The sequence below is a fragment of the Harmonia axyridis genome, chromosome X, assembly GCF_914767665.1.
Source record: "Harmonia axyridis chromosome X, icHarAxyr1.1, whole genome shotgun sequence".
NCBI lineage: Eukaryota > Metazoa > Arthropoda > Insecta > Coleoptera > Coccinellidae > Harmonia > Harmonia axyridis.
Genome location: NC_059508.1, coordinates 21,480,957 through 21,503,534, shown reverse-complemented (window position 1 = coordinate 21,503,534; position 22,578 = coordinate 21,480,957). Strand labels below are relative to the sequence as shown.

Genomic DNA, 22,578 nt, shown 5'->3' with positions numbered 1-22,578 from the left:
CTGCATTCAAATTCTCCAAGGGTGGATAGGTTACTCATGAATTCACATTCTTTAGCATTGATGTTATTTTTTATAAAAATTGCTGATCCACCATGTTTACCTATTTCCCGACACATACTGGCAGATAATCTGAAGTTTTTCAAACCCAATTGGCAGATTTGTTCCTTTGACTTCCAGTGTTCTGTTATGCAGAGAATAGAACAATCTGGGTTGTCTAAGAGTAATTGTTCCAATTTGCCGATGCTGTTTCCTAAGGACTGAACGGTTTGATGTATGATACTTATTGTTTGTGTGTGAATTCCTGTTTTTGAGGGTCTATTTGTTGAGTTAGCGCCCTCTTTTTGGCAAAAAATGTTTGCAGGAAATGAATATAAAGAGAGACATGATGCAGTAGGAAAGATACTACACCAAGAAATGGCAACTAAATTAACACTAATTCATTCTGAAAAAGTGCCATACTACAAATACCGACCGGAAACCATCCTGGAAAACGAACGCTATAAACTGTACTGGGATACTGATTTGCCATATAATTAGAGAAAAGTAGATATATCCAGAATTTTGTCATTTGAATATCGGAAATTCAATTCGTGAAATCAAATTAGTGAAGCTTTGATAATGAAAATACCTGTCACATGTAAAGTAATTAGATATTTAAATTTCTATGGTCATAGAGTATTATTGCTAGTCTGTCTGGAAACAGATCGAATAAAATTGACCCTACGTATAACATAAATTCATAAAATCTCAAATAACTCTTGAATTATTGAATTTGAGAGCATAATCATGCTTGGAGACTACCCTTATTTTTTACCAATGAAATCACAAAAAAAAATAGGGTTCTAATTTGAAAATCGAAAGTTATGATCAAATTTTTGGCACAATATTTGAAACACCCTGTGATGATATTTCTCAAATTCAAGATATGCACGATGTTCCAACATCATTTTAGTTTGAGAAAGTGAATTGAAATAGGCATAGGATATTCACAGTAAAAATAATTCAGGTAATTGTAACTAAGAAAATTCTCTCTTTTTTACGGTTTTTCCTGGATATTTTGAAAACTATGAGGACTAACACAATAATTTTAGCAAAGAGTAATTGAGAATGGAAATCTCGATAATATCTGAGACATAAAATGAAAAAAAAACTTTGTTTTGAAAACATTTTTTTTAATTCTTATATAACCGGAAGTGCCGGAACTTCGAAAATATTTTAGCCGAATAGGGCATCATGAACAATGTCATATTCCGAAATTTTAGATTTAGGCGTACAACTTTGTATTGTATTGAACCAAAAGTAATCAAGGATAAAGATAATTTTTTTTCAAATCATTTATTTCATACTACAAAACTGGCACAGAGGCTTTTAGCTAATACACTCATAACAAGTAAAAAAAAAACAATATTTATTTATTCATTCAAATTCAACAATAAATGAAATCTTATTTATGCAATTGTAGGATCTTTCCCGTATTATCACAGCAAATTCAAGTGGTCCATATAAAATCAATTTGCGAGTTGATTTTTATATTAGTTCTTTTCTTTTGAGTTGTTAGGTAACAATTTCCTTAATATATCATTCCTTTCTGCCGTCAACCTATTCTTTTCAGCCATCAACCTAGACTGTTCCTTCAAATCCTTTGATATTTGGGAAAGGAGGTCCAATCGCCTCTCTTCAATTTCAACCATTTTGTTTCTATGATCATTTAATGATTTATTTCGCGTCTTTTTTTTCTCTTTCTCTTCTGACGTATCATTACTTTCAGATCGAGGTCTTTTTCTACAATTTGATTCTTTTGAAATGCAGGGTGAATCAGGACACTCTGAGGATGATAATGAATGGTCCGATTTTGAAGCGTTCCCCTCAAAGTATTTCTGGCAGAAAACAATATCTGGAAAAAGTAATTTCTTTCTTAGTACGAAAATAAAAAAAAATGCGTTCCGATTAGGATATCATTACGAACAGAAAATTTTTATTTCAATCAACAGAAGCATTAACCTATAACATTTCACGCATTTACTTACCATTTTGTAGTCTCTGATGAATTTGTGGAGTTTCTGTCACACCATAAGTAATATTATTAAAAGAATATCTAAAAGTTTCCATCTTTGCTATGTTTGAAATTCAAATTTCGTCCCAAAACAAATGTCACTTGTCACTAATTCAACACGTTACCAAAAAGGAGCTTAAAATAAATTCGCTACCGAAAATGGCGACCGCTCCGTAGCATACGCTCCCTAGCGGAGAATGATCGAATGCGTTGAGCAGAAAATTCATAGAATATTGACAACTGTTCCACAACTGTTGTGTCTGCTGAACGCGCCCATTGGCAACAGATGTGGCGTAACAATCACTCAGCATACACGGTATACAATCACAATATAAAAATTTTATTCTCATAATAAGCCAATCAGCGTTCGAGTTTTCCAATATGATTTTATAACCAACAATAAAGTATTGTATAATAATTCTTGTATGGTAGCAATGAACATATAAAGTAGTTTTTATTTTCACTTATTACAAGTTCTTTTTAAGGTTTCAGGTAAGGTAAGGTCAGGTAATCCATGAGAAAATAGATCTAGAACAAAATAAAACCTGATTTTTCCCCATTTTGTATTTCAATGTTCTCATATATCTGAGATCCTTACTTGTGATCATAATAATCCTTCAAAACCAACTTCAATAGGCATCTGAGATCATAGACCTATAAATAACATGGACTGAGCGTTAGAGAGAGACCATTGATATCGGTGTATTGTGACAGGGATGAAAGTTTTAAGGCATAACATTGGTTTTCTGAACTGTTTGTATGTGTTTTCTTGTGGTGATTACTAATTTTTTAACAATTTACTGAGTGTTTGTTGATGTTCTGGTGCTTATTTTAGTACTAATGAACAATTTTAAGTATCTCTGCTTCGTGTGTAGCTTATAATTGTGTTGTTATATCCAAAAAAGGGTTGGACGTGACATTTCATAGGTAAGAAAACAGGAAGGGATTTATCGTTTATTTTATTGAATATTTTCACAGGTTTCCGAGAAATTAAATTGAATGGGTGATGGAAATATGGAGTAAAGACAAAAAACCTTCTGCCACAACCGTAATATGTAGTAATCACTTCAAAACAGAGGACTATTATGTCAATCTCTATATGGAACCAAAGTTTTGAAGGAAGGAGCCATAAAATTTTGATATTGAGAACATGTGTTACTATAATAATAATGAATACTATACAGCAAATTCCTGCCCTTGATAGATACGGAGTTATGAATTTTTGACCATGTTATTCCAGTTTCGAAGCCCTGATTCGAATCTCTTCGTCGGATGTTAATCACAATTTTTTTTATATTGATATTTATTATATAATTTTTTTCCATATGTGCTTGCATATTTGATGATAAAAGGTAATATAATAAACCCATGTATAAAATTTGCAGTACTTTTTTAAACCGTCAGAGTAGAGGAAGATGTATACTTTTGGAACGTAAGGCTGAATTTGTCCTTTGTTAGGAATAATATGGCACTTTCATTCCCAATAACACTCACTATTTAATTCCCTCATTCTATTTCTAAAAATATTTGGGCTATTTTTTCAGAAGATAAAATATATAAAATTTTAAAAATTTCATAAATTTTCTGTTGTGTTTTTACTTATCACAAATTTTGAATTTCCTAAAGCTCAGTTACACTTGTAGCTATATTATATCGAATATAAATTTAATTGTCTATAATATTATTGATATACTGAACTATCTAAAAACTCTGGAATAGAAATTAAAAAATATTTCCTTTCAGGTAGTACTCAATAAAATTCACCTTTTTCTGAAAGAAATTTTAGATAACATGAAAATCTGTACCATACAATTCTTAAATGTGTTTCATTCAGCTATTTCAATAATCAACTCATGCGAAAAACTCAATATTTCTCCAAAAAAAAATTAAAAACGCGTTATTCCAATAGCCATATCAAGCTCTTTCAATTCTAATTCCATCCGAATAACTCAATATTTCTCATTGAAAAAATTAAAAACGCTTTATTCCCATAGCCATTTAGCTATTTCAATAATCAACTAATGCGAAAAACTCAATATTTCTCCAAAAAAAAAATTTAAAACGCGCTATTCCCTTAGTAAATTCGCGTTTTCTGCCTTTATACTTCCTTCCTTCACAACACCTCTCTCTTCGATAGTCCGCAGAGCGCAGTGAGTAGAAGCCACGTGAGGGTTAGTCCATGTTATTGGGCGCGTTCAGCAGACACAACAGTTGTGGAACAGTTGTCAATATTCTATAAAGTTTCTGCTGAACGCGTTCGATCAGTTTCCGCTAGGGAGCGTATGCTACGGAGCGGTCGCCATTTTCGGTAGCGAATTTATTTTAAGCTCCTTTTTGGTAACGTGTTGAGTTAGTGACAAGTGACATTTGTTTTGGGACGAAATTTGAATTTCAAACATAGCAAAGATGGAAACTTTTAGATATTCTTTTAATAATATTACTTATGGTGTGACAGAAACTCCACAAATTCATCAGAGACTACATAATGGTAAGTAAATGCGTGAAATGATATAGGTTAATGTTTCTGTTGATTGAAATAAAAATTTTCTGTTCGTAATGATATCCTAATCGGAACGCATTTTTTTTTATTTTCGTACTAAGAAAGAAATTACTTTTTCCAGATATTGTTTTCTGCCAGAAATACTTTGAGGGGAACGCTTCAAAATCGGACCATTCATTATCATCCTCAGAGTGTCCTGATTCACCCTGCATTTCAAAAGAATCAAATTCTAGAAAAAGACCTCGATCTGAAAGTAATGATACGTCAGAAGAGAAAGAGAAAAAAAAAGACGCGAAATAAATCATTATATGATCATAGAAACAAAATGGTTGAAATTGAAGAGAGGCGATTGGACCTCCTTTCCCAAATATCGAAGGATTTGAAGGAACATACTAGGTTGATGGCTGAAAAGAATAGGTTGACGGCAGAAAGGAATGATATATTAAGGAAATTGTTACCTAACAACTCAAAAGAAAAGAACTAATATAAAAATCAACTCGCAAATTAATTTTATATGGACCACTTGAATTTGCTGTGATAATACGGGAAAGATCCTACAATTGCATAAATAAGATTTCATTTATTGTTGAATTTGAATGAATAAATAAATATTGTTTTTTTTACACTTGTTATGAGTGTATTAGCTAAAAGCCTCTGTGCCAGTTTTGTAGTATGAAATAAATGATTTGAAAAAAAAATTATATTTATCCTTGATTACTTTTGGTTCAATACAATAAGAATATTTGCACCTAAAAACTTAGAACAGGGATTCTACTCATGAGAAAGCCCAAAGCAGTCACCACTTGCTAAAAAGCATTCCTGCTTTGCGATCATCTAAAGTGTGAATAACATTTTTTTGTTCCAAAGGAATTTTATGTGGACCGCTCGAATTTGCAGCGATAATATGGGAAAGATCCTAAAATAGCAAAAATTAGAAGATTTCATTTATATATAGAATTGTTGCTTTATTTTTTCTTGAAACTGAATTATTGTTGTTTAAAAAATTTTATGTAAACTCAGTCTCTGATACTAGCAGATTTTGCTGTTTGGGAGAGAGGAATGAATGAATAAATAAATATATACAGGGTGGCCATTTGAAAACGAAACTGACGAGATTACAGACGAAATAAAGTTTTGCGATAGAAATGCTCGGACAGGTCGATTTCTGTTTCGAGGGGGACAACTTAAGATGTAGGTTACGGACGCATAGTGCTTCAACCCTTGCTACTACAACCCTCACCCCCAAATTTTGAATAGGGAAGATGGGGTGAGTGATACCTCATTTGAAAGGTATTTTTATACTGATTTCAGCACAGTAATTGTTTTTTCATTTTATGCATTAGTTCTCGAAATATTCTTAACTAAGTATTTGAAAATGAAGTGGTGTTTTCATGGCACTTGTAGTGTTTTGTGAAAAATCGACATTTTGAGCTTCAAAACAACCATGACTGTGGCTTCCTTCCTAACTAACTAACGCATGAATATTTCGAGAACTAATGCATAAAATGAAAAAACAATTACTGCGCTGAAATCAGTATAAAAATACCTTTAAATTGAGGTATCACTCACCCCATCTTCCCTATTCAAAAATTGGGGGTGGGGGTTGTAGCAGCAAGGGTTGAAGCGCTATGCGTCCGTAACCTATATCTTAAGTTGTCCCCCTCGAAACAGAAATCGACCTGTCCGAGCATTTCTATCGAAAAACTTTATTTCGTCTGTAATCTCGTCTGTTTCGTTTTCAAATGGCCACCCTGTATACAGGGTGAGTCTTTGACTTGTACATATATTTCAACCGAAGATTCCTGAGGTCAATAGAAACCCTTTTTTCATTTACCATTTTTTCCGATTCGGTCCGGTTAAAAAGATACAGGCTGTTGAAAATCAATAAAAAAATGTCATTTTCCGTTATATCTCGGAAATGGTTGTATAGAAAAAAATGAATTTCGGGATATAGTTTTTCATGTATGTGATGAATCTTCTCCGTACACAAAATTTTATCCACATCTCTCCGTTTCTTCATTATGAACACTTCAACCCTTAAAAATACCAGAAATTCAAAGAACCGAACTCTTAAAAGTAACTAGGACGTTCATTGAAGGATATTTAGCTAATTTGAAAAATAAAAGCATTCTTCATATTTTCTCGTATATTGAGCCGTTTTCGAGTAATATGTGTTTAAAAAAAAAAAATCTGTGAAATTCAAAAAATTGGGTACTTTGGCTAATTGCAACTCTGATAGAAAAGACTCACAGAAATGAATATTTGCTACGATGTCAGGTCAAAAATCATGGATTGAAACACTGAATTTGCATTGACAAGTGAGGGAACCAGCCGACTTAGTTTGAAAATAAAGTGATTTGAATAAGCTCACCCATTGAGAAAATTCAATTCTCTTTGGTAAATCCGTCGGCAATAAAGCTTGTACCTTTTGAATTAATATGGTATGGGCAATGCGAGACGTCACGTACTTGTTTCGGGGTGCTGTTGCACGTCATCTAGAACATCATCTATTGTCTCATCCATTGCTCTTGATCGCATTCGGCCATTATCCACCATGTTGAAAGCTAGGGTTCCATGATCACGCAATCTTTGAACAATCCTTGCGAAAGTTCTCTCATTTGGCTGTATCCTATTTGGAAACAGCCTTCCATAAGCTTCTTTAGCTCTTCTCGCTATTTTTCCATTTGTGAAATAGCATTCCAACATATCTACCATCTCCTGGTTAGAATCATTCTGCTAATTTCCACTTAACACACTTAAAGAACTTCACAAACAAACACTTTACACTAAACAAACACCTTACACTAAACAAACTAAACACACTTAACATTAACAAGTTAAACGCACTTAGGTAACAAACTAAATACACTTAACACTTATCATTTACATTAAACAAAGCAACAGAAACCATGATACCATAAATTTGAATTTCAATTGTTTTCGGATCATTCTATGCGCATGACCGATCAACATAGAAGAATCTCGAATAATTTTTTAAACAAACCATCAAATTTATGAATTAATAAATTCATTTTATTATGAATTTCATTAAATGTAATAATTAGTATCATCCGAAATGTTAAATCGAATTTTGTATAATAAAATAAGTCATAATATGCTAGATTACCGGATGTTATGAACGATTTGAACTATTGCGCATGGCCTCAGAGTTTATTACTCTATGCGCATGGCCAAACTGAAAATTTGAGAAATCTCGAAGAATTGTGGTTATGTTTGGCAAACAAATGGAATAATTCGATATATGATTCGAAAATATTTTAAGTTTCAATAAGAAACAACATAGTTCGGCGTAAGTAAGTTACTAAGTTATATAATATAAATAATATATTGAATAATTATTGTATTTTTTCAGATCTCCTAATAATTCATCGAATCATTCAGAAAAACACCATAATGAATTTAATTGGAAGACGATTTTCCTTCGTGAAGATGATTGCCCACTAGATACAGAGAAGTTTCAGATGACCTGTATTTAAAGAGAATCTTGAACCCCTTCAAATTAAATCCAACCGGAAACAGTTTGCTGTGAGGTGTTCATGATTTCATGAGGATAATTTTTCCATATAATGAATCGAAACGTAAATTGATTAATTGAAATAACCAAAAATCTACAAGACAATGATTCTGTTGATAAATTCAACTACTTGAATAAGTGAAGCACTAGTTCTGTAATGAATATTTATTCAAACTTCATACTCATCGATGTACTGAAAAATAATTTCAAAGTCACTGATTTCACCATTAACGCAGATCCTATCCTATTATCTAGTACATGTACTGATCCAACCCATATGTTTCAGAATCAATAGCTATTGATATTTTAAGGCATATACATAGTTTGTAGTTACTGTCCGTGGTTTATAGATATTATAATAATATAATGAATACATCTGAGATCAGGAATCATTGAGAATTAATTCGAATAATGGCAGGCCTAATTTAATAATTATTGAATGTGTTTTATTTCGCACAATCCATCTGAGGATAAATGAATCTATGTAAGAAGTATAAGAGTAAAAAATGTTAAACCTGGTTATTTATAAATTGAATGAAAATAAAGACAATTTATTATTATGTTAGTTTCTACTTCAATTCCTGTTTTTTGATATGCATTTTTTTGTTTCAGTAATGAAAAATCTTTATTTCAAATTGCTTTGAATGTTGTATACCAACTGTGGGGCACAAGACAAATATTTTTCTATTTTGAATACTGGATTTATAGTAAAAGAGTGGATTTGGCAATAATACATGATTTCAAGTCACTGTTAATCTTTCTATAAGTTTATCAAAAGCTTCAGTTTATTGAGTATTTTTGAAAAAAAGGTATACCTTACAAGAATTCAAAATTTATTTTACATGTAGTTGATATGTGAAAACAAAAAAAAAAGATTACATAATTGTTGGGAAGTTTCATAATATTTTCAGTTTATCTGTTCGATAACAAACAAGTAAATTTACTTGTACGTTGTACTTCTTTTTTTCTAGCCGAATACCATTTTACCATCTTCAGGGAAATAAAATGTTCGAAGATGTTGATTATAACATTGATAATACTAAGGAAAGACTAATTGCTTCTTTATTATCGAAACTACCCGAGAGCATTTTTTGGAGTTACCTATTGGGTATCAAATTTTCAGACAGAATATTGGCATTAGTGAACACTAAGAAGAAAAGGATTTCAAATATTTTCATGATAACAAATTACTGAGCTTTGGCACAGCTCTATAATATGAAGATATTTCATTAAAGTTAATATTCTATTTTGAATAATTCTGATCGAAACTCATTTTCAAGTGAATTTTCACAAACTAGGCTCCTTATAAAATAACACCAATCAAGATCTGAAATCCCGTTAAAAACTGCTGCTACCAAACATTACTATAATATTCTTCCAGTCTTCTGAGCGTTCATCGATACATAACAATACATCCTAAAATTTCATTTTTACGTGATTGAATACTTCTATCCATTTGCTATTCGATAATTTCATCCTAGAACATTTGATTGACATACTTTTAAGAGGGCCAAAATTGTTTTAACGTGAAAATAAATAAAAAACTTCAGTGAGTTGAAAGAAGCAGAATATTCAATAGTGGACATTCATATTGAATACCACCATTTCATTTTTAATACAAAAATCAAGATCAATAATGGAATATTGAAGATTCATGAAACTTATAAGCTTCTAGGATGAAAAAGGAAAAAAATTCAATTCCTTCTGGAAATTATTTATTCCTCCTCATACTACTGTTATTTTTAACAAGATAAAATCGGAATTTTTCCATCACAAAATTACCTCTGTGTGATACAGAGATACATACTGCCTTTTCATTTTCGAGCTAAGTTATTGTGTAGGTACTTAGATAAAGTATTCTGGGTTCACTCAATCCAAAATGCAAGCGTTCTCTTACACTTCTTGCTACCCTAAAAATTTAAAATTTTTCTCACTGATTCCATGATAATAAGAATTCAAATTGAACAGTGGTTTGAATACCACTTTTTTGCTGACCTCTAGATAACAAAATATACTCAATTAGCCCAAATTTCTAGTAATGTACAAAACTTCAACCGTTTGTTGGGTTTCTTGAATTTTATTGACAAAACATAACATAACCTTTAAACATAACATTACAGATGCGAGATGATTAGTATTCATAGGTACATAGATTTAGCTTATTATTCTGTAGGTTTTTTGTCATTATAGTGTTTTGTGATTGTAAACTTGGCAACGTGGGAAGTCCACAGATGATTATCATTTATGTTTTTTTACCTTTATGAAAATGAAAGGTTATATGAATTGGTAACTCTTGTACCAAATGAAGTGAAAAAGCGAAAATAAATAATTGGATATGAATATCAGATTTAATATGGGTGGTTGCAAGCTGAATTTTTATTATTATCGAATATAAAATAGAAATCAAGAGAAAAATAATCAACATATTTATATCCCACGAAATTGCTGAATCTCATTTATTATATTGAAAATAATACTTCGGTCACCAAAGGGAATGGAAAAAGTGAGTTTATGCTTGTTTTGCTAATATAGTTACCCATTTCCAAAGTTCAAATGGTATAAATTTATGCTTGGGAAAACTTCAGTGGGCTGATTTCCAGGTTCGGCATAGCTCATTATGAAAACTTAAAATGGCCATATCTTTTCAACCGAGCCGAATCGGAAAAAATGGTAAATGAAAAAAGTGTTTCTTTTGACCTCAAGAATCTACGGTTAAAATATATGTACAAGTCAAAGACTCACCCTGTATACATATAAAGTACATACATCAAAAGCTGTTCAGGATATTCTGAAATGTTCTTTGAATAGATCTCCCATGTCAAGAGGAATTGTATTTTCATAAAAATTTTCATTTTTTGGAAAAAATGCTCTATTTCAACTTTCCAAATTAGGCAAAGGCTCAGCCAACTCCAGAACAGGTCCAATTATTGTATTGATTATATTTATTTCTTCGTCGTCATCAAAAATGAATGGAATAACTCTCAAATCCATGATCAATGTTTGGAAGGTGTTGCCTTATCTATGGGTGTTGCAATTGTTTTAGTTTCACTTTCACGAGGAACCTCACCCATATTTATACGGGAAACTACTGAACGTATTTCCATGAAATTCAGCACTTATAAGTATTTCACGATGCTGATGAAATCTAAAATATTTTCAAGGCATGCGCACCTCCGGTTTTTCCGGAAATGACGTCAACTTCCGTTTTTCAAATTAGAACACCATTTTTTTATTGCAGAAATAGATTCCTTAGAAAATTTCAAGTTATTTTGATGTAACATTTTTCAGTTTTGGTTGGAAAATTCTCTCTGAGCGGGAAAATTCGAAAAAAAAATCGAAAATAGAGCTCCGCTGAAACAAGAATAACTTCGAGGTTTTTGGATGGAAAATTTTCATTTTTCGGATTTTTCAAGATGTAAGATTGATGTATCCACCTTAAAAATCGAAATCGCGATTCATGATACAGGGGGTGAAAAAATCGCTTTCAAAGTTAGGGATGACAAAATCGTAAAAAATCAATTTTTTCAAATTAGAACCCCATTTTTTTATGGCAGATATTGAATCTACGTTAAAAAATAATGTGAGTGTATGCATCACACCCTTGCCCTAAAGTGGATATTTTCTGAGTTATTCACAAAAAACTGTTTTTCGTCTTGAATTTTCAGCTATTTCTTTTCCCTTCACGCCAAAAAGATGAAATTTTCAGGAACTGTTACTTAAACCATGTTTTAGATTTTACTACCCTAATTTGCAAGAGAAAAAAGTTACAGGTTGTTCCTAAATAGATGGCGAATTTTGATTCGAATTTGTATCGGAAACCTCTTTATTTCAACTAATCGGCCATCGGTTTTCTCTCCAGTGATGAATAAATAATTCCTTATGAACCATATGCAAAAACTTACCATGTTTTACATTCTTTTTTTTTAATGATAGATATCACTAATTACATCTGCCAAATTCCTCTTTATTCAGTAGCATTTTGTGTTTACTATTAATTTGGTGATAATTCGTATTAAGTTATAAAATCGATCACTATGCCTAATTTTACCAATGAAGATTATTTAAATCTCATTCTACTTCATGGAGAATGTAATAAAGTTGTAGATAGAACGATTCGACTGTTCATTGAGAGGTTTCCTGACCGACCCAGATTAGTTGAAATAAAGAGGTTTCCGATACAAATTCGAATCAAAATTCGCCATCTCTTTAGGAACAACCTGTAACTTTTTTCTCTTGCATATTAGGGTAGTAAAATCGAAAACATGGTTTAAGTAACAGTTCCTGAAAATTTCATCTTTTTGGCGTAGATTCAATATCTGCCATAAAAAATGGGGTTCTAATTTGAAAAAATTGATTTTTCACGATTTTGTCATCCCTAACTTTGAAAGCGATATTTTCACCCCCTGTATCATGAATCGCGATTTCGATTTTCAAAGTGGATACATCAATCTTACATCTTGAAAAATCCCAAAAATGAAAATTTTCCATCCAAAAACCTCGAAGTTATTCTTGTTTCAGCGGAGCTCTATTTTCGATTTTTTTTTTTCGAATTTTCCCGCTCAGAGAGAATTTTCCAACCAAAACTGAAAAATGTTACATCAAAATAACTTGAAATTTTCTAAGGAATCTATTTCTGCAATAAAAAAATGGTGTTCTAATTTGAAAAACGGAAGTTGACGTCATTTCCGGAAAAACCGGAGGTGCGCATGCCTTGAAAATATTTTAGATTTCATCAGCATCGTGAAATACTTATAAGTGCTGAATTTCATGAAAATACGTTCAGTAGTTTCCCGTATAAATATGGGTGAGGTTCCTCGTGAAAGACCCTGTATATTTATTGAAACACTTCTTGTTTTAACTATTTATTTTATTATTATACAAGTCTGTAGTTGTTGTAGTGTGCACACGTGCTAGTTGGGAGAGAGGGCCTAACCTCTCTCATCTCGAAGTTGTTCGATATTCTGTGGTCATAGAATATTGCCATAGAATATCTTTATCTTTTTACAAAATACAACATTTACAATATACAACACGCTTTCACTTTTTTTTTTATCTTAAATATGAATTCATCTTAACACTCAACCTAAATTTATTTGTGAAACTTAATTTAACTTGAATATATAAAACCTCAATACATAACACGCTTTTACTTTTTTTTTTAGTTAGTTAGGTGAAAAATAAAATATAATATAGTCTTAACTGAGTAATCGTGATCAAAATCATTTTCTAATCAGAAGCAAATGTGCTGGATTTTCCACTACAAGTGGCTGAAAGAGGACTGGCACGAATGGAAATTCAAGTCATTGGCCGAAACTTCTTTTGAGCTTCGTTTTTCTCATTATCTCAGCCTTTTACTTGCGCCAAAGTAATTTTCAATTTCTACACTTTCTTGTCCATTTCCTAGTTCATTATCTATTGTTTGTCCTTACTCAAAAAGTTCTTTACTTCCTTTTGTTTATTTTCTTCCCTCTTCTATCTGAGGCATTATCATCAACAACACAATTTCCTCTTGAACTACCTCATTCACTTATAGCATTTAGAAAAATTTTTTTCAATTTCTTCTTCTACAAAGACTATCTTCCAATTTATTTTTCACCTTTTCCACGTATTCTTTGTTTTTCAATTTTTATTCATTCATTTGTAATTTGTTATCTTTTATGTAACAGGTCCTTTTTAGTCCTATCGTCTTCTTTGTCTTGTTAATTGGGAAGGCGGCCTGCTTTCTCTTCTGTTTATTTTTGAACCTCAGCCGTCCTAACCTTACTTTGGAGCACACACTTTACACCATGTTTTAGTTTCACTTTATATATTTATTGAAACACTTCTTGTTTTAACTATTTATTTTATTATTATACAAGTCTGTAGTTGTTGTAGTGTGCACACGTGCTAGTTGGGAGAGAGGACCTAACCTCTCTCATCTCGAGGTTGTTCGATATTCTGTGGTCATAGAATATTGCCACAGAATATCTTTATCTTTTTACAAAATACAACATTTACAATATACAACAGCAATAAAAGAGTAATAGTATCGAAGGGCGAAAGCAAACTTAGAAATTAAAATCTATAATATAACAGAAAGTTATTTTTGATCATAACATAACCTTCAAGAAGGAACCACAGAACTGACAGTCAAAAAAAGGAGCAACCCGTCCAGCAGAGAAAATCAACGTTACCAAACTGATACCTATCAGTAGCGGAGCTACTTACGCTACCGATCTTTCTGCTGAAAGCGCCCATTATAGGTCTATGTCTGAGATTAAGAATGCAGCGCCAAGGTGAGCAAACGTAGAACTGTAACTGTTGACATTGGAGTGTTTTGTTGTATTAGTTGTGTGTGTATTTGCGTTATTAAAATTTGATTTTACGATAAATATAAAAACTTTTCAGTCTTCTATAGTGAACAAGTGTGTTACTGTGTATATAATATTTTCATTTTAGGTAAAGGCGGTAGATATCATCATTTGTTTCAGTTCAGTCTAGTGATATTGAAAGTTATGCAAGGATGGAAGACTTCGAAAAATGACGAATAAAAATCGTGTGCATATAATATGTGAACGGTTCATTCAACATTATTTTACTACAGGATTCTAATAGTACCTTTTTTAGGTCCAAATGGCAAGACTGAGTTTAGTAGAATACTTGGGGTATCTTAAAGGCACAAACACTTCGAGAAGTGTTTCTGAAGGTTTCAAATGCTGGTCACATAATAAAAATGTTACATGTTATTTGCATGACTAATAAACTTTAGTTGAAAGGTTTTTTTACTTATCCGAATTGATCATTTCACCCTTCAATTATACAGTCCCAACAAAATATTACAAATGCTAATGTATTGAATATTTTTAGGAATATTACAGAAAGTCGCATATCCATTTTTATTTATTAATTAAGAGATAACTTAATTTACATAAAATGTTTCTAAAAATAAATTTATATAACTAGGTTACTTAAAACTACTCATATCGATACCTATTTATCAAATTAAATTATTGCTTGACTAATGAATCATCAAAAATAATGAGAATTCAATTGAAAATATTTCACTTATGAAATGTATTCATTTTGAAAATATATTCGGCATATTATACGACTATTTTAAAATAATTAAAATGTGATAGAGGAGTATCATTAGTGTGCCCTGAAAAAAAATATATAGAATTTCAGAGTACATGTCCAAATATTTCTGTGAAATTTTTCCAATATTGAGTAAAGGTACCTTAGATTTGAAGACAATGTATCTTTGGCACAATTCCTTTGTTTTATTACTGTTTATCTGTATTCGTTATCATGTAAAATGGTTGTACCGTTGAAATAAATAAATAAATTCTTGTGAAATGCCAAATAAAACAGATAATGTCACATATGAAAGATCACATTTTAATTTTGTTGAAACTAAAACAATACACTGCTTGATTGTTAAACGATCTGATCTTTGATCACTGTAAATAGATTGTACTTTTACTATTGTATCTTATAGTTTCATATTATTGAGACCAGTAAAACTGTTAGGAGCACTATCTGTTGTTATCAGGTCACACAAAGAAGATACTTTAGGAGTATTCACTTGCTTCGTCCATTATAATCAGGCTGACCCTCAAAAAACTGTAATAGACCTTGTACAGCTTCGATTTCATCTTGGAAAGTAAATTGTAGAATAGGTTCGATTTCTTCACAAGAGCATTTTTCAGCAACAAGTTTTTCTTTGTTGATATTTCTTTGTTTCAATCTTTCAGATCTACTACTAGAACATTCAGGTTCTTCCTTTGTGGTAGTAGATCCAACAGGAAGATTTCTGGAAGGCACAGCAGTCTTTTTCAAACATTTTTTCTGTGTAGAACTGGAATCTGTGAATAATTATTATTATTATTATCCCCATAAATATAATCTAAAATTTCATGTGCTGTCAGTGCTTACCTCGATAAAAATAATGATCATCGATAAAATGCAGGGAACATACTTTCATATTTTTTGTCACTGGTTTATCGATTTTTAGTTTCAGTTGCCAAGCTTTTTGTCGATCCATCAGCACTTTACTCCCCAATTTCCCTTCCACCCAAACACGATATTCATTACCAGTTTGAGGGAAAGCATGGAACTTGATATTTGTACTTTTTTTCCCAGGAAGAACACTGAGGAACTGAACAATTGCGATTCGAAAGACTCATAACTATTAAAATAATTTAAGAAAAATATAAATATTTGTAGAATATCACACAAAAACACAGCAGAATGCAAGAACCTCAGAAGAATGAAAAGGACTGACTACCTCTCAGGTAAGAACCATAGCAAACCATGTCAACATTTCTAGTTACTCTGATTGTCACTAGGTGGCGTAGCGCTTATCTTGATTCGCCTATATATAATCTGATAAGGTTCAATCAGATTATGACCTATGAGGTCTTCAGTTACAATGGAGATACCTCATATTGATGGCTTATTCAAACGATTTAGGTATTTATAATTGTATCTATTCGATATAAAAATCTTCTATCGAAATTTCACTTTATGGGATTCGAATATGAGAAAATAAAAAAAAATTCAAATTTAGCGCCAATAATTGACACATCAGCCGAATGCTTGCTATTATCCATAGACCTAATATCCAATGGATATTTGATCTATGGATAATAGCAAGCATTCGGCTCTATGCTATTATCCTTGAAGACCTCAGAATATAGATAGAATATTAATGTTGAAGACATTTGTGGTTTAAGTAAACATTTCAATTTAGTTCGATCAGGAGGATAAAAGTTAAATTCTAAGTTCATTTTCAACGTCATCGTTTGTTTACAAGGAAAATCATTCTAGAATTCACTATAATGTTAACCCTTAAATTGAATATAAGACGTTTTGATTTATCAGAAAACCCTCTAATTGAAAAAACAACGATCGAATGTCAGCCTCAAATAACTTATGGTGATCTTAAAAGCAAAGTAATGAACGCATGTAATCTGAATTCATCTGAATTTAAAATAATAAAGCTTCGGAACAGTGAACATATAATGATACCTTATTCAATGATGTTTGATAATGTAGAAGATAGTTACTTTGTAGATGTTACAAATGTAAACCAGGCTCATAATCCTGGTATGAGTTTTCTTCAGGATACATACATCAGCTCTGTGCATTCTAAATTGAATAATATGGAAAGCCGTATACAACAGGCTGAAAAGGTTTTACCACAATTGGAATGTAAACGACATACTCATCTTGAAGAAACTGTGAGCAATCTATCAAATAAGGTACTATTTTTAAATCGAAGATTTGATGAAATTTTACCTCAACAGTGGGGATCCAAAATGCCATATGCAATGGCATGAGAACCTAAAAGATTGTAAGAAATAAAAATGAATGTGTGAATATTTTACTTGGAATAGAATATATTTGTTCAATCAGATGTTGTACCAAATAAGAGAATTATATCCAAACGAATGAAAACATTGTGTATTTAAGTGTTAATCTATAAAAGGAAGAGAATAAATCCTGAAGTTGATTTTCAGTGAAGTTGGGAAAACCTGAAATCCTGTGTCTTCATTTATTGAAAATTTAGAAATGAGATGATGTCTTTCAAAATGGAAGATTCAAGATTTATAGACATATAAAATGAAAAGATCAATCATCATGAAACATTTTTAGTTGATACAGACTTATTTTTATCTTGACACTTCTAGGCCTCCCAAATGCAGAAATCGATATAGATAAGATGAAGCAACACTCAATATATTATTCTCTATTATTTAAAACTTCTAGATATTTCACAAATGAATAATATATACTGAGTTTTTGTATCAAATATTCATGTAATAATCAATCGGAAATAAAAATTGTAATCCATATAAAGTAAATTTTGCCTTTCACTCATTATTTTTAGTCGAATATGGTTATTGTTATTTTAAGAGTATTTTAATGAAGTTCAATTATCTTAAAATCCTTTTGCATACAAATATAATTAAGGGCTACGTTTTTCCAAAAATACCTGCCAATAAGTGCAATATATATTGAGAAAAAAAAAAAATAAAATCTATAGGAATAGATTCGTAGAAAGGTTTAATCTGGAGTTGAAAAAAAAATATTATCGTCTATTACTCTGTTGTTTCCTATTTGTACTGCAACAACCATATTGTTAGTCAAGGTGTATTGCTTTATCAAAGGGGATATGTTTTTTAGAATGAGAGTTTTCGTTAGAACATAATTTGTTTTTGAACAGCAAATATCAATATTGAACAAACTAGTGGAAAAGGTTTTATTGATTTCTTACAAATTCTACCAATATGGTAGTCAGAGTGTTCAATATATAAAATTAAATTCAAAATAAACACCATACCAGTATAGATTCTATAACCAATAATATACATAAACCATTCATAACAAGAGCATAGCTTATTATAGGCTGTCAAATCCCATATGTTATTAAGAAATTATTTTTAAAAAATTGAAAATAATAATTGAACAAATAATTTCCCCACAAAGCCTTCTTTCAATAATGGGATTCCACAGTGTTGCTCTCTAAATATGTTAAAATAAAATATTCATCAAAAACATAGAAATTTAATAAGAATTGCTGAATTTTCTAGAACAAGATGGTAAACTCAATTATACTCTTCTTGTATTTCTTCTACACTACTACTTTCAGAATCTTCATCATTTTCTGCACCATTTGCATCATCCATGTCTGGAACTAAATAATATTGTAGAGGATTCACCCATAAATCATCCTTGAAGATTTCTGCTATATCATCACTAACAGGGTCTACATTATCGAAAAACCAACTAAAGAATGATTTAGATTCCAAATGACGCTTACGTCCACTTTTGCCAGAATTAAAATCAATATTTTTTGTTATATCATCCTTCCATTTAATTTGAGTGCTAAGAGAACTCGCAGGACCTGCCGGTTATAATAATCAACTCCAATAATATTATCAGAATGAGTTTTTCCATTACCTGAGCCTAGATGAAATTCTTTTTTTATTGTTGAATTTTCAAAAAATGGATTTTCTTCAAAGTGAAATTGGATTTCATATCCACACTTGATATCCTCAAAATCAACAACTTCTATCCTATTTAAAAACTGAAGACATTCTTCTTCCTTTTCATCCACAATTGAGCTAAGATCGGGATGGTTCATGATCTACATAATTTAGGAAATAAACTATAATAATAATTTTCTTCAAAGTGAAATTGGATTTCATATCCACACTTGATATCCTCAAAATCAACAACTTCTATCCTATTTAAAAACTGAAGACATTCTTCTTCCTTTTCATCCACAATTGAGCAGAGATCGGGATGGTTCATGATCTACATAATTTAGGAAATAAACTATAATACAATTTACAAATACCAATAAAGAATAGTTAAAACAAACAATTTCATTGTATATATATAATAATAATAATGTAGTTTATTTTATCATAAACATTAATCGCAGAGGCTTCAAAGCCTGTACGCGATAAAATATATATATATATATAGATCAATGAGATAAGGGTTTATCGACTCAATGTTTGGAGGAATAAATAAAAAGATGAACTCTTTATTCTGTGCCAAGCTTTCGCATTTTTTTAATGCTTCTTCAGGGCTTCTAAAAGAGCATTAAAAAAATGCGAAAGCTTGGCACAGAATAAAGAGTTCATCTTTTTATTTATTCCTCCAAACATTGAGTCGATAAACCCTTATCTCATTGATCTAAATATACCTGAGACTCTTAACTTCACTTATTATATATATATATATATTCTTTTGAGAAAGAGCAATACAAATTATTAATTTCAAACAATCAAGCATATGTGTTGATGAATCTCAATATTATGAAAGGATACAGCTGTAAACCAGAAGTTAGGCACATTCCTGATAATTTCGCTCCGCCTTTCGAAGTGAGGTTTTTTGAGTAAATTGAATTTTTGTTCAATTTTGAGTATTCCTTCACTAGCTTTAATACTGAGTTTGTCTATTTCAGTTTGACAAATATCAATAGCTTCCAAGTTTTTCTGCGTAGCAGCATCCAAATCGGATCCACTAATGGAACCTTCAATAGAAGCGCATCCCTTTTTAATTTTTTTTGAGGCTTCAGACATCCTTATATTCAAATAGATACAACTACGAATGAAATTATAGCCTTTAAAATGTAGCTGCCAGAAAACTCGTGAAGCCGAAGAAAATTTATCGTCCTATATTTTTATTTTAATATTATCATCACAGATGTTTCACCACAGAGCTTAGATAAATACTAACCAATAACCATAGAGTTAAAATAAATACATGTTCTTTGATATGACATTAGTGAACTGATAGCGCGTTCGGCAATAGAGAGTTATTGCAACGCACAAATAAGCGATCTTTTATTAAAGGATCCTTTATCGTGGACGTTAAAAGTGAACTATAGGCGAATCAAGATAAGCGCTACGCCACCTGGTGACAATCAGAGTAACTATAAATGTTGCCATGGTTTGCTATGACTCTTACCTGAGAGGTAGTCAGTCCTTTTCATTCCTCTGAGGTTCTAGTATTTTGCTTTGTTTTTGTGTGATATTCTACAAATATTTATATATTTTTTAAATCATTTCAATAGTTCTGAGTCGTTCAAATCGCTATTGTTCAGTTCCTCAGTGTTCTTCCTGGGAAAAAAAAGGTCAAATATCAAGTTCCATGCTTTCCCTCAAACTGGTAATATATATCGTGTTTGGATGGAAGGGAAATTGGGGAGTAAAGTGCTGATGGATCGACAAAAAGCTTGGCAACTGAAACTAAAAATCGATAAACCAGTGACAAGAAATATGAAAGTATGTTCCCTGCATTTTATCGATGATGATTATTTTATCGAGGTAAGCACTGACAGCACGTGGAATTTTAGATTATATTTATGGGGATAATAATAATAATAATCGTTTACAGATTCCAGTTCTACACAGAAAGAATGTTTGAAAAAGACTGCTGTGCCTTCCAGAAATCTTTCTGTTGGATCCACTACCACAAAGGAAGAACCTGAATGTTCTAGTAGTAGATCTGAAAGATTGAATCAAAGAAATATCAACAAAGAAAAACTTATTGCTGAAGAATGCTCTAGTGAAGAAATCGAACCTGCTCTACAATCTACTTCCCAAGATGAAATCGAAGCTGCACAAGGTCTATTACAGCTTCTTCAGGGTCAGCCTGATTATAATGGGCCTAAAACTTTCAAGGATTTCGAAGTGCAAGTGAATACTCCTGAAGTATCTTCTTTGTGTGATCTGATAACAACAGATAGTGCTCTGAACAGTTTTTTTTACTGGTCTCAATAATATGAAACTATAAGATACAATAGTAGAAGCAGTACAATCTATTTACAGTGATCAAAGATTAGATCGTTTAACGATCAAGCAGTGTATTGTTTTAGTTTTAACAAAATTGAAATGTGATCTTTCATATGTGACATTATCTGTTTTATTTGGCATTTCACAAGAATTGTGCCAAAGATACATTGTCTTCAAATCTAAGGTACCTTTACACTATATTGGAAAAATTCCTCAGAAATATTTGGACATGTATTCTGAAATTCTATATATTTTTTTTCAGGGCACACTGATGATACTTCTCTATCACATTTTAATTATTTTAAAATAGTCGTATAATATGCCAAATATATTTTCAAAATAAATACATTTCATAAGTGAAATATTTTCAATTGAATTCTCATTATTTTTTGATGATTCATCAGTCAAGCAATAATTTAATTCGATAAATAGGTATCGATATGAGTAGTTTTAAGTAACCTAGTTATTTAAATTTATTTTTAGAAACATTTTATGTAAATTGAGTTATCTCTTAATAAATAAAAAAAATGGATATGCGACTTTCTGTAGTATTCCTAAAAATATTCAATACATTAGCATTTGTAATATTTTGTTGGGAAATTGAAGGGTAATGTGAAATGATCAATTCTGATAAGTAAAAAAACCTTTCAACTAAAGTTTATTAGTCATGCAAATAACATGTAACATTTTTATTATGTGACCAGCATTTAAAACTTCTTCACCTTCATAAAGACTTCTAGAAGTGTTCGTACCTTTAAGATACCCCAAGTATTCTACTCAGTCTTGCCATTTGGACCTAAAAAAGGTACTATTAGAATCCTGTAGTATAATAATGTTGATTGAACCGTTCACATATTATATGCACACGATTGTTATTCGTCATTTTTCGAAGTCTTCCATCCTTGCATAACTTTCAATATCACTAGACTGAACTGAAACAAATGATGATATTTACCGCCTTCACCTAAAATTAAAATAAAATATACACAGTAACACACTTGTTCACTATAGAAGTCTGAAAAGTTGTTATATTTATTGTAAAATCGAATTTTAATAACGCAAATACACACAACTAATACAACCAAACACTCCAATAGCAACATTTATAGTTCTACGTTTGCTCACCTTGTCGCTGCATTCTTAATCTCAGATGCCTCATAAAGTCAGTAAAGTGACAGATCTTTAAATTTGACATATT

The 22,578-nt window shown here is 31.2% G+C and overlaps 1 protein-coding gene across 1 annotated transcript; it reads right to left on the bottom strand.

Annotated features, from left to right (window-relative positions):
• Positions 1-18,317: 18,317 nt before the first annotated feature.
• On the bottom strand, positions 18,318-20,332 carry LOC123685988 (protein SET-like). The gene is made up of 3 exons (XM_045625887.1): positions 19,911-20,332; positions 19,033-19,219; positions 18,318-18,976 (listed from the first exon to the last, which is right to left on the bottom strand). Exons 1-3 carry the CDS (start codon positions 20,163-20,165, stop codon positions 18,678-18,680), a joined length of 741 nt encoding a protein of 246 aa, XP_045481843.1. The 5' UTR covers positions 20,166-20,332; the 3' UTR covers positions 18,318-18,677.
• Positions 20,333-22,578: the final 2,246 nt, after the last annotated feature.